We start from the raw sequence: 12,857 nt of genomic DNA, 5'->3' as shown, positions 1-12,857 counted from the left end.
ATGGAGGAATGGGCCAAAATACCAGCTACTGTGTGTGCAAACCTGGTAAAGACCTATAGTAATCGTTTGACCTCTGTTATTGCCAACAAAGGTTATATTACAAAGTATTGAGTTGAATTTTTGTTATTGACCATATACTTATTTTCCACCATAATTTACAAATAAATTCTTTAAAATTCCTACAATGTGAATTCCTGGATTTTTTTTTCACATTCTGTCTCTCACAGTTGAAGTGTACCTATGATGAAAATTACAGACCTCTGTCATCATTTTAAGTGGGAGAACTTGCACAATTGGTGGCTGACTAAATACTTTTTTGCCCCACTGTATATATATATATATACCGTATATATATGTTTCTTTACATGTAGTGCCAAATTTACCAAGAAAAAGTACACATTTCGGTACCCTTCCCTGCGTAAAGCGATAGGTTTCTTGAAGCTCCACTCACAAGAGTGGTCACTGAAAACGATACTGGAATTTCTAGGGCGCACAGTATGAAAGTGACAGCTCCGTGCCGCCAGACGCGCGTGACAGCATCATCAGGCGCTTCTCACGACTTGTAGATAACACCTGATGCTTTCGGCAGCAATGTCGCCAGACTGGTCCGACCGCGGCGCCTCTCCAACGTATGGAAAGTTGCATACGTTGGAAATGAGGGTTGTGGTCCATCCTCACCGGTTTCCTGCTAATTAAAGGAAGCCTGCATGACATGTTTTTAGTGTGTTGAGTTGTGCTGCAAGGTTTCAGACGAGGCAACAAAGTGCTGCGCTCATGGAGGTAAGCGTCCAGGGGGCTTCCGCTTCCCACGCCGGACAGGACGCCTGGGAGCAAACGGGACCTTGAATACTGACTTTGTGTCTTGCAGGACTTCTACGACGACCAAGGAGTGTTCACCGAGAGTTTCTGGCCGCAGAGCGAGCCTCCTCAGGCCATGGCCTTTAACCCCAGAGGACGGGGCAACAAGCCTCTGACTCCGCCCCCGACCTCGCAGTCCATCAACAACCAGGTCTGTGTTTTTCACCATTACATACCTTTCAAGTCACTTCAACTGCCGTACCCAAAAATAAATGAAGCTCTGAATAGTAAGATGAAACAAGAGCAGATTACATGAACTTTCTGTCTCTGTGCCTCCACCGGTACAAAAAAAAGCATTTATAAAGACTTTCATGTCGTTCCTCAGCTTCTTTTCCAGTACCCAGTGAGCCAGTCGCAGCCGCCGCCATTCTACGTGGGCGGGCACATGGGGGGGATGGACACCATGGCGGGGACGGAACCTAGCCAACAGGTTCCGCCCCCGGCTCCCATGACGCCGGTGCCGACCCCCACCAACACCGCCGCCCTCTCTTCGGGCCCCTCCCCTTCCTCCCAAGGATCAGAGACCTCGTTTGACTGCACGCACTGTGGCAAATCGTTACGTTCCAGGAAGAACTACAGCAAGCACATGTTCATCCACTCCGGTAAGACCTGGTGTTGAACCGCCGCCATGGTCCTGCTAAAACCTCACAGATGGTCACATTGTGTAGCCCAGCACCTATTATACATTTTATACATTAAAGAGGATAAAAGCAGTGCAATGTACAAACCCCGTTTCCATATGAGTTGGGAAATTGTGTTAGATGTAAATATAAACGGAATACAATGGTTTGCAAATCCTTTTCAACCCATATTCAATTGAATGCACTACAAAGACAAGATATTTGATGTTTAAACTCATAAACTTAATTTTTTTTTTGCAAATAATAATTAACTTAGAATTTCATGGCTGCAACACGTGCCAAAGTAGTTGGGAAAGGGCATGTTCACCACTGTGTTACATGGCCTTTCCTTTTAACAACACTCAGTAAACGTTTGGGAACCGAGGAGACACATTTTTGAAGCTTCTCAGGTGGAATTCTTTCCCATTCTTGCTTGATGTACAGCTTAAGTTGTTCAACAGTCCGGGGGTCTCCGTTGTGCTATTTTAGGCTTCATAATGCACCACACATTTTCCATGGGAGACAGGTCTGGACTACAGGCAGGCCAGTCTAGTACCCACACTCTTTTACTATGAAGCCACGTTGATGTAACACGTGGCTTGGCATTGTCTTGCTGAAATAAGCAGGGGCGTCCATGGTAACGTTGCTTGGATGGCAACATATGTTGCTCCAAAACCTGTATGTACCTTTCAGCATTAATGGCACCTTCACAGATGTGTAAGTTACCCATGTCTTGGGCACTAATATACCCCCATACCATCACACATGCTGACTTTTCAACTTTGCGCCTTTTGTAATCCGTATGGTTCTTTTCCTCTTTGGTCCGGAGGACACGACGTCCACAGTTTCCAAAAACAATTTGAAATGTGGACTCGTCAGACCACAGAACACTTTTCCACTTTGTATCAGTCCATCTTAGATGAGCTCAGGCCCAGCGAAGCCGATGGCGTTTCTGGGTGTTGTTGATAAACGGTTTTTGCCTTGCATAGGAGAGTTTTAACTTGCACTTACAGATGTAGCGACCAACTGTAGTTACTGAGAGTGGGTTTTTGAAGTGTTCCTGAGCCATGTGGTGATATCCTTTACACATTGATGTTGCTTTTTGATGCAGTACAGCCTGAGGGATAGAAGGTCACGGGCTTAGCTGCTTACGTGCAGTGATTTCTCCAGATTCTCTGAACCCTTTGATGATATTACGGACCGTAGATGGTGAAATCCCTAAATTCCTTGCAATAGCTGGTTGAGAAAGGTTTTTCTTAAACTGTTCAACAATTTGCTCACGCATTTGTTGACAAAGTGGTGACCCTCGCCCCATCCTTGTTTGTGAATGACTGAGCATTTCATGGAATCTACTTTTATACCCAATCATGGCACCCACCTGTTCCCAATTTGCCTGCTCACCTGTGGGATGTTCCAAATAAGTGTTTGATGAGCATTCCTCAACTTTATCAGTATTTATTGCCACCTTTCCCAACTTCTTTGTCACGTGTTGCTGGCATCAAATTCTAAAGTTAATGATTATTTGCAAAAAAAAAATGTTTATCAGTTTGAACATCAAATATGTTGTCTTTGTAGCATATTCAACTGAATATGGGTTGAAAATGATTTGTAAACCATTGTATTCCGTTTATATTTACATCTAACACAATTTCCCAACTCGTATGGAAACGGGGTTTGTAGGTCACCCTAAGGCAGAGGTGTCGAAACTACGGCCCACAGGCCAAATGACTATATCAATTTGGGCCGCAAGTTGTCATGAGTTAAAAAATAATCTTACCCACAAGGATGTTGCATTCATTTTAATAGTCTGATGCATTTGATGCTGCTATTATGTTGCCAACTAGTGGACAACTTAAGGAGTTCAGGACAATGACCTTTAATTATTCCGTACATTAGGTGCACTGTCAATTTTTGTGAAAATTATATTGTTACATATTAGTACATAATTACAGAGGCCATCCATCTATCTTCTTCCGCTTATCCGAGGTCGGGTCGCGGTGGCAGCAGCCTAAGCAGGGAAGCCAGACTTCCCTCTCCCCAGCCACTTCGTCCAGCTCCTCCCGGGGGATCCCGAGGCGTTCCCAGGCCAGCCGGGAGACATAGTCTTCCCAACGTGTCCTGGGTCTTCCCCGTGGCCTCCTACCGGTCGGACGTGCCCTAAACACCTCCCTAGGGAGGCGATCGGGTGGCATCCTCACCAGATGCCCGAACCACCTCATCTGGCTCCTCTCCATGTGGAGGAGCAGCGGCTTTACTTTGAGCTCTTCCCGGATGACAGAGCTTCTCACCCTATCTCTAAGGGAGAGCCCCGCCACCCGGCGGAGGAAACTCATTTCGGCCGCTTGTACCCGTGATCTTGTCCTTTCGGTCATAGCCCAAAGCTCATGGCCATAGGTGAGGATGGGGACGTAGATCAACCGGTAAATTGAGAGCTTTGCCTTCTGGCTCAGCTCCTTCTTCACCACAACGGATCGATACAGCGTCCGCATTACTGAAGACGCCGCACCGATCCGCCTGTCAATCTCACGATCCACTCTTCCCTCACTCGTGAACAAGACTCCGAGGTACTTGAACTCCTCCACTTGGGGCAGGGTCTCCTCCCCAACCCGGAGATGGCACTCATCCCAGTCGCTTCACACTCTGCTGCGAACCGATCCAGCGAGAGCTGAAGATCCTGGCCAGATGAAGCCATCAGGACCACATCATCTGCAAAAAGCAGAGACCTAATCCTGCAGCCACCAAACCAGATACCCTCAACGCCCTGACTGCGCCTGGAAATTCTGTCCATAAAAGTTATGAACAGAATGGGTGACAAAGGGCAGCCTTGGCGGAGTCCAACCATCACAGGAAACGTGTCCGACTTTCTGCCGGCAATGCGGACCAAGCTCTGACACTGATCATACAGGGAGCGGACTGCCAAAATCAGACAGTCCGATACCCCGTAGTCTCTGAGCACTCCCCACAGGACTTCCCGAGGGACACGGTCGAATGCCTTCTCCAAGTCCACAAAGCACATGTAGACTGGTTGGGCAAACTCCCATGCACCCTCAAGGACCCTACCGAGAGTATAGAGCTGGTCCACAGTTCCAGGACCAGGACGAAAACCACACTGTTCCTCTTGAATCCGAGGTTCGACTATCCGGCGTAGCCTTATTATTACAGAGGTCAATGACCTCTTAAATGAGTACTGCTCAGCATTTACTTAAATGACCCAATGCTAACAACCTTCCCTAGTCATGGGGCAAAAAAATTAAAATCCAACCAACAGAGACGGTGACACATAACACAACCTGCTCACTGAACTTAGTGGACATTATAAAAAGCGTCCATGCACCATTAAAAAAAATTCAGAATTACACCCATTACAAAGCATGATGGGAAAAATGCAAACACTCTCTATTCTTATTCATGTTTGCCACATTTTAGCTGCTTGATATTTCTGATTGATTACAAAACTTTAAGGAGGTTTGTACCCAGAAGTAAACACGGTAGGAGTTGAACTTTCACATACTCATAATATGTAATTATTAATTATATATCCTTCATATTATAACAATATGTACACATATATATATATATGTATATATATTAAGGCTGCAGCTAACGATTATTTTTCTATCGGTTAATCTATAGATTATTTTTTCGATTAATCTATAGATTATTTTTCCTTTTACCGATTTTTTTTTTTAATTTAAAATGAAGATGAAAAAATAAATGTAGGCCAGTTTTTTCAAAAGGCATGGCTTTTATTTACAAAAAAAAAAAAAAAAGTATGGCCACTCAGTCAACATTGACAACAACATGACAAAATATTCTGTAACAATGTGAACATTTAAAACTTTTAACATTTAAAAAAATTAAAAGTAGCTTATTTGCTTTTTAATGTGCAAATATAAAATAAACATATAGTGCAAATCTTAATATTCTGCAATAGTATAAGCATTTCAAAAGTAAAAGTATTGCTTATTTTGCTTTAAAATGTGCAAAAATAAAGATAAACATCCAATACAAAAAAGTGCGTATTTCCTTGAATTGGCGCCGGGTATATGGTATTCGCATGCCTCGAATTACTGCCGGGTCAAACTAGTTTCGCAAAATATTAATTTTATTAGTGCATGTCTGGAATTTTCGCCGGGTCAAACTCGTTTTCGCAAAATAATTAGCATATGTCTAGAACTTCCGCCGGGTCAAACTCGTCACGTCATGAGTGACACTTCACCTGTCATCATTTTCAAAATGGAGGAGGCTGATTTCAATAATTTGAAATCGCATAAAGGGAAGAAGATTAAGAGCTGTTCAGTAGGATTTAAGGTCCAAGCTATTGAATATGCTAAAAAGAATAGTAAGCAGCTATGTTTTATTAATATACCGTAGCTGTGTGTGTCAAATATGAGTCATTAAATGACTCCCGCCTCCTGGGGGTAGAGGGCGCTAGTGATCCTTCTTGCGACTACCGGTACTGCAGAAGACCGGTGCTGCAGAAGAAGACAACAAGCCACAAGAGTGAGCAGTGATCGTTTGCTTGCACTTTTAACATGGAGGATTACATATCTAAAATAAAACAGTTTTCTAAACTGGACTTTCAATCGAAGCAGGAGGTAATACTTAAAGGAAGATCTCTATCGAGACAGAGAGACTTTTAAAACTGAAGAAAGATAAGGAGGACTTCTATAAACAAGTTATCTATGCTTTTGATCAGAAGCAGCTGCGCATGGACTCATAAGTAAAGGTAAGACCATAATAACGTTTTTTTTTATTAAATGTGCTTTTCATGATGGTATCCTTACATCACTCAAATTAATAAACGCAGGCCTAAATTTACCCCACGCCTTTTGGTAAGCGCAGGAGTAAGAAGAGGTTTTAAATTAATTAGCGCCCCGGAGGCTATTCAAGGAAATAAGGTATGCGACGCGTCGACGCACAAAAACGGCGCCGACGTATTTACGTAATCGATGACGTCGACTATGTCGACGCGTCGTTTCAGCCTTAATATATATATATATATATATATATATATATATATATATATATATATATATATATATATATATATATATATATATATATATATATGTATGTATGTGTGGGAAAAAAAATCACTTCTTGTGATTTTTTTCCCACACATACATATATTGCGCTCTACTACGGTATCGAGCACTATTTTTTGGATAACCTTATTAAGACATATATATATATATATATATATGTACCGGGTATATATATATATATGTGTATATATGTATGTATATATATATATGTATATGTATGTGTATACCGTATTTTCCGCACTATAAGGCGCACCGGATTATTAGCCGCACCTTCAATGAATGGCATATTTCAAAACTTTGTCCACCTATAAGCCGCCCCGGACTATAAGCCGCGCCTACGCTGCGCTAAAGGGAATGTCAAAAAAACAGTCAGATATATTATTAAAATTTGACTGACCTATTAAAAACCAGCGTTCTAACAACTCTGTCCCAAAATGTACGCAAATGTGCAATCACAAACATAGTAAAATTCAAAATAGTGCAGAGCAATAGCAACATAATGTTGCTCGAACGTTAATGTCACAACACACAAAATAAACATAGCGCTTACCTTCTGAAGTTATTCTTCATTCGTAAATCCTTCGAATTCTTCGTCTTCGGTGTCCGAATTGAAAAGTTGGGCAAATGTGGGATCCAAAATGGCCGGTTCCGTCTCGTCGAAGTCATCGGAGTCAGTGTCACTGTTCAGCAGTTCTGTGAATCCTGCCTTCCGGAAAGCTCGGACCACAGTTGTGACCGAAATATCTGCCCAGGCATTTACGATCCACTGGCAGATGTTGGCGTATGTCGTCCGGCGCTGTCTGCCTGTCTTAGTGAAGGTGTGTTCGCCTTCGGTCATCCATTGTTCCCACGCCGTTCGCAGTCGTGATTTGAATGCCCTGTTGACACCAATATCCAGCGGTTGGAGTTCTTTGGTTAATTCACCCGGAATGACGGCGAGTGTTGTATTTGTGTGCTTCACTTGTTTTTTGACACCATCTGTGATGTGGGCGCGCATAGAGTCGTATATCAACATGGACGGAGCTGCGTGAAAAAAGCCACCCGGCCTCTTCGCGTAAACTTCCCTTAACCACTCGCTCATCTTTTCTTCATCCATCCATCCCTTCGAGTTAGCTTTTATGATGACGCCGGCTGGAAAGGTCTCTTTTGGCAAGGTCTTCCTTTTGAATATCACCATGGGTGGAAGTTTCATTAGCATGGCAAGCTAGAACCACAGTGAAGGACGACTTCTCATTCCCTGTGGTGCGAATATTCACCGTACGTGCTCCCGTTGTATCCACAGTATCCACAGTGCGGTTCACAGGAATATCAGTTGCTGTGAAATAGTAATCCGTGTGCGGATGGAGAGATTGCGTCTTTTCATGAACCGGATCCTTGTCGCTTAGTAGGAGCCATTTTGTGGTCTTTACAGATGTAAACAGGAAATGAAACGTACGGTAATATCCGCGCGCTTTTTCTTCTTCTACGCGGGCGGGAGGTTGCTTACAGTAGAAGAAGAAGCGCTTCCTGTTCTATGGGGGCGGGTGCTTACCTTGGCGGTTGCTTGCGTAGAAGAAGAAGCGCTTCCTGTTCTACCGGGAAAAAAGATGGCGGCTGTTTACCGTAGTTACGAGACCGAAACTTTATGAAAATGAATCTTAATATTAATCCATATATAAAGCGCACCGGGTTAAAAGCCGCACTGTCAGCTTTTGAGTAAATTTGTGGTTTTTAGGTGCGGCTAATGGTGCGGAAAATACGGTATATATATATGTGTGTATGTATGTATATATATATATATATATATGTATGTATGTATGTATGTATGTATGTATGTATGTGCGTGCGTGCGTACATTATAGGCCAAAAGTTTGGACACACCTTCTCATTCAATGCATTTTCTTTATTTCCATGACTATTTACATTGTAGATTGTCACTGAAGGCATCAAAACTATGAATAAACACATGTGTAGTTATGTACTGTGTCCAGACATCAGGGACAGTAATAATTAGTAATACAGGCAAGCAATCAGCGGGTGAATCCTAACAAGACATTTTGAACAAATATGTGCTTCCAACCATATTTCGTCAGGATTGTCGGGTGCTAATTGTGTACACGTCCACCCCACCAGGTCAGAAGCCTCACCAGTGCTCCATCTGCTGGCGCTCCTTCTCGCTGCGTGACTACCTCCTCAAACACATGGTGGTGCACACAGGCGTGCGGGCCTTCCAGTGCTCCATGTGCGGCAAGCGCTTCACCCAGAAGAGCTCGCTCAACGTGCACATGCGCACGCACCGGGCCGAGCGCACCTTCCAGTGCGCCGTGTGCCACCGGGCCTTCACCCACCGCACCTTGCTGGAGCGCCACGCCCTGCAGCACGCGCCCCAGGCCCAGGGGCGCGGCGCCGACATGACCTCGCCCGCCAAGCACAGTCCCCCCATGGGGGGGCCCTCAGGTATGGCCGGGGCGGCCGGCATGGCGAGCATGCCGGGCCACGGCGCCTCCTCCACCTAGAGCCGATGGGGAAGGGAGGGGGTGGGTGGGTGGGTGGGGTAGTAGTGGTAGGTAGGCCGCCATTGGGCCTCTCTTACGGCGTCAAAACAGTGCAAAAATCAGCGCGCTTAAAAAACACGAGTGTGGCGTCTTTGCACATGCGCGGACTCTGTTAGTGACGTTCCCCCATGTCTGTACTTGACATAGGGCTGGGCGATACGGCTGAAAACTGTATCACAATATCGGTCGATATTGATATTTTTATGAGCGGTAGAAAAATATATTTTATTTGAAATATAACTTTCCTCTGATCATAATCCCCTCAGCCGTCAGGGCAGAAAGGAAATGTCAACACAAGCATGGAAAACAAACAATCAACGTAAACAAAATAGTAAAATCCCTTTGAACATTAAACAATAAGCTCTTAAAAGCAAGGAATATGTAAGACAATAGTTCAAAGTGGGAAAATGTAAACTGAGAAGAACTATTCCCTGCAGGTTTAGTGGCAGGACATTACAGCTGTGCTCTAAAGGGTGAGCGCGGCTAAGGTGGTGTATTATTAGCGCTCTTGCCTTGCATCATTTACACACCACATTGGTCTGACTACAGTCCTTTTTGAAAACATACAAAAAACTGTCCAGGTGACTTCTCTTCCACAATTTCTTCATTCCGACTTCCTCTTCCCACTCCATGCAAAGGATCTAGCAAACTTGATAGTTGAAACTGTCACCTGATTGGCTGTTAACGTGTCACGTGATCACTTCCCGCGTTGCTCGTGTACCAGAGAGCCAGCGCCTTTGCTCCCGTACTTCTGCATTCTTCCCACCATGAAGAAACAATAATGATCGAATGTTTTATCAAACACATTTTTTATTGATACCGATTACGTGTCCATCGAGATATATATCGATATCCTTTTATCGCCCAGCCCTACTTAGGGCTCGAAAGGCCGCGTGGTTTTGCGATGCGTTGTGGGTGCTGGACAGACATGCTTGTTGGATAAAGGCTTTGTTTACAAGGTGAAAGCGAGCAACAGACTGGACTGAAATGGATTGTACAAAATAAAAAACAAAGAGACAAACTGTACCTATTCTAAAGGCTCACTACCTGGAAAAACTGATAAAAATGGATGAATTGACTCATATGAGCTATGAATTTGTATCAAGTAAAGTGTCGCCAAACTTATCTATATTTTGAAACCGAGTCAGTTTTAATACCGGTGAAGAATTTCAAAAAGCAAAGTTTGTTAAGGCTCTCTGTTCAAATTGTCATAATCTACGACTGTCATCTTTTACGTGAGGTCCCCGGTCTCGTTTCATGAGCAGAATTCCCCCCAAAACAAGCCAATTGTTACTTTTAAAAACTTTGACTGCACTACTTCTGTGAAAATAACACTCATTCCAACCCACGACTAAAAGGAAACGGACAACATGCTTTTTTCCAAAATACCGTACGTTGTTTGTAGCCCGCAGCTGGCTTGGCTAACGCAGAAATACTTTATTAATCCCCGAGGGGAAATTAAAATTTTCAGCACAATCCCATTCAAGAGCAGACAAACATTACAGGGAGACAGAACAGGATCGCTGATGGGTCTGCCAACTCCCGGCGCCCCTTACAAAAAAGCTGAAATACAGGTAAACAATGGAGGGGTAACAAAAAAAAAAAAAATATATATATATATATATATATATATATATATATATATATATATATATATATATATATATTCGGTCTAAGCCTGGGCCCCTGGAAAGGGGGTCCAGACTGAGGCCAAGGGGAAAAGCAACTCATAGCCATAGCACACATCCCACAAAGGACATTAAAGACATGAAAAAAGCAGAGCTGATGCAACCAGCCACTTCTACATACAGCTATGACTTAAAAGTAATAGAAACATATACACTGTGGTGGCCTCTGCGGTGTTCCACGCCATCATCTGCTGGGATGGAGGGCGCATGGCCACAGAGAGGAGCATACCCAACAAAGCAACCAAGAGAGCCGACTCCACTCGCGGCCGCCCACTAACTCGGCCAGTGTCCAGTCCAACATCCTCTTAAATCAGGCCTGGGCAATTATTTTGACTCTGGGGCCATATTTAGAGAAAAAAATGTGTCTGGGGGCCGGTATATCTGATTTTTAGGAACACTAATACAAAACCTCACAATAATGTCTGATTGAATGCTAAAAACGTTATGACAGAGCGCCTTAAAAAACTGAATGGAATTAAACATTTTTTTTTACTGAATGAGACACCCAGCATGTACATGAAAATAAAGAATGTGGGATTTACAATATTAACTATGAAGGATAAAACACTGAATATTGACAACATATGAACCTCACACCCCCTCTTGATTGACATATCTTGCAATGAAGCGAAACACAACAAAAATGCAACAAACACAGCCAAATATGACCGCGAAGGGTAAAAAAAAAACCCCCACCTACAATCTGATACATCTGATATATCACTAAGCTTCAGAAGTTTGTTGTAAAAATCTCCTTCCGCGTCTGTCCCTGACACCCACATTTCAGGCTCTGGAAACACTCTGTGGAAACGCTTCCCCACCCACACTACTTGGTGCCTCGTCTGAGCTGCTGTGACTTAGATTACCATAGTAAATAGTTAGATGACCATAGTAACTAATTAGATGACCATATTAACTAGTATGTCATGCAAAAGTGCAGATTCCAACCATTGAAATACAGTTGAAGACTTACGGTCATTAGAAAACATCACTGCACATCATAATGGCAGCGACACTTTCCATCTTAAACATCTTAAAAACATTTTTGGGAATGTCCGGCGGGCCACATTGAAAAGCTTAACAGGCCGCATGTGGCCCCCAGGCATTAATTTGCCCAGGTCTGTACTAAATGCTAGGTGTGAAGCAGAATAAAAGATGCTTTGGTTTCGAACTTAGCAGTGTGAACCAGCCGTGAACACACCAACATGCAGAGGTGGGTAGTAACGCGCTACATTTACTCCGTTACATCTACTTGAGTAACTTTTGGGATAAATTGTACTTCTAAGAGTAGTTTTAATGCAACATACTTTTACTTTTACTTGAGTATATTTATAGAGAAGAAACGCTACTTTTACTCCGCTACTTTTATCTACATTCAGCTCGCTACTCGCTACTAATTTTTATCGATCTGTTAATGCACGCTTTGTTTGTTTTGGTCTGTCAGACAGACCTTCAAAGTGCCTGCGTTACTGGTGATGTTTCACTCCGTTCCACCAATAAAATGCAGTCACTAGTGACGTTTGACTCCGTTCCACCAATCAGATGCAGTCACTGGTGACGTTGGACCAATCAAACAGAGCCAGGCGGTCACATGACCTGACTTAAACAAGTTGAAAAACTTATTGGGGTGTTACCATTTAGTGGTCAATTGTACGGAATATGTACTGTACTGTGCAATCTACTAATACAAGTTTCAATCAATCAATCAAAAGTGTGAAGGAAAAAAGACACTTTTTTTTATTTCAACCGTACATCCCGTCAAAAGCCTAAAGACTGACTGCACTGTTCCTGTCTTCACAATAAAAGTGCCGCTCCATCGCGCTTGCACTTACAAAATAAGAGTCTCCGAAAGCCAGCGCAAACAAGCTAGCAAGCTACGGAATTTGCCGCCAATGTATTTCTTGTAAAGTGTGTGAAAACGAATATGGAAGCTGGACAAATAAGATGCCAAAAACCAACCACTTTCATGTGGTATTAGACAGAAAGGAGGCACTTTTCTTCTCCTCCATTTGAAAACGTGGACGTTATCATCACTGCTGTCTGGTTCTAATCAATGCAAGTCATCAGAATCAGGTAACACACCAACTTATATTCTTGTCTTCATGAAAG

The 12,857-nt window shown here is 43.2% G+C and overlaps 1 protein-coding gene across 1 annotated transcript in view; it reads left to right on the top strand.

The window, feature by feature from the left end:
- Nucleotides 1-12,857, top strand: part of zbtb45 (zinc finger and BTB domain containing 45) — a 34,467-nt gene that overhangs the window by 21,490 nt on the left and 120 nt on the right. The window contains exons 4-6 of the mRNA XM_061984313.2: nt 869-1,009; nt 1,184-1,460; nt 8,639-12,857. The exon at nt 8,639-12,857 is cut by the window's right edge and continues 120 nt beyond it. Coding sequence (XP_061840297.1) covers nt 869-1,009; nt 1,184-1,460; nt 8,639-9,021 — 801 coding nt within the window. The 3' untranslated portion in view covers nt 9,022-12,857. The remainder of the gene's footprint in view (nt 1-868; nt 1,010-1,183; nt 1,461-8,638) is intronic.

The sequence above is a fragment of the Nerophis lumbriciformis genome, linkage group LG25, assembly GCF_033978685.3.
Source record: "Nerophis lumbriciformis linkage group LG25, RoL_Nlum_v2.1, whole genome shotgun sequence".
In the NCBI taxonomy this organism is placed as follows: Eukaryota; Metazoa; Chordata; class Actinopteri; order Syngnathiformes; family Syngnathidae; genus Nerophis; species Nerophis lumbriciformis.
This window is presented reverse-complemented; position numbering and strand designations above follow the sequence as displayed.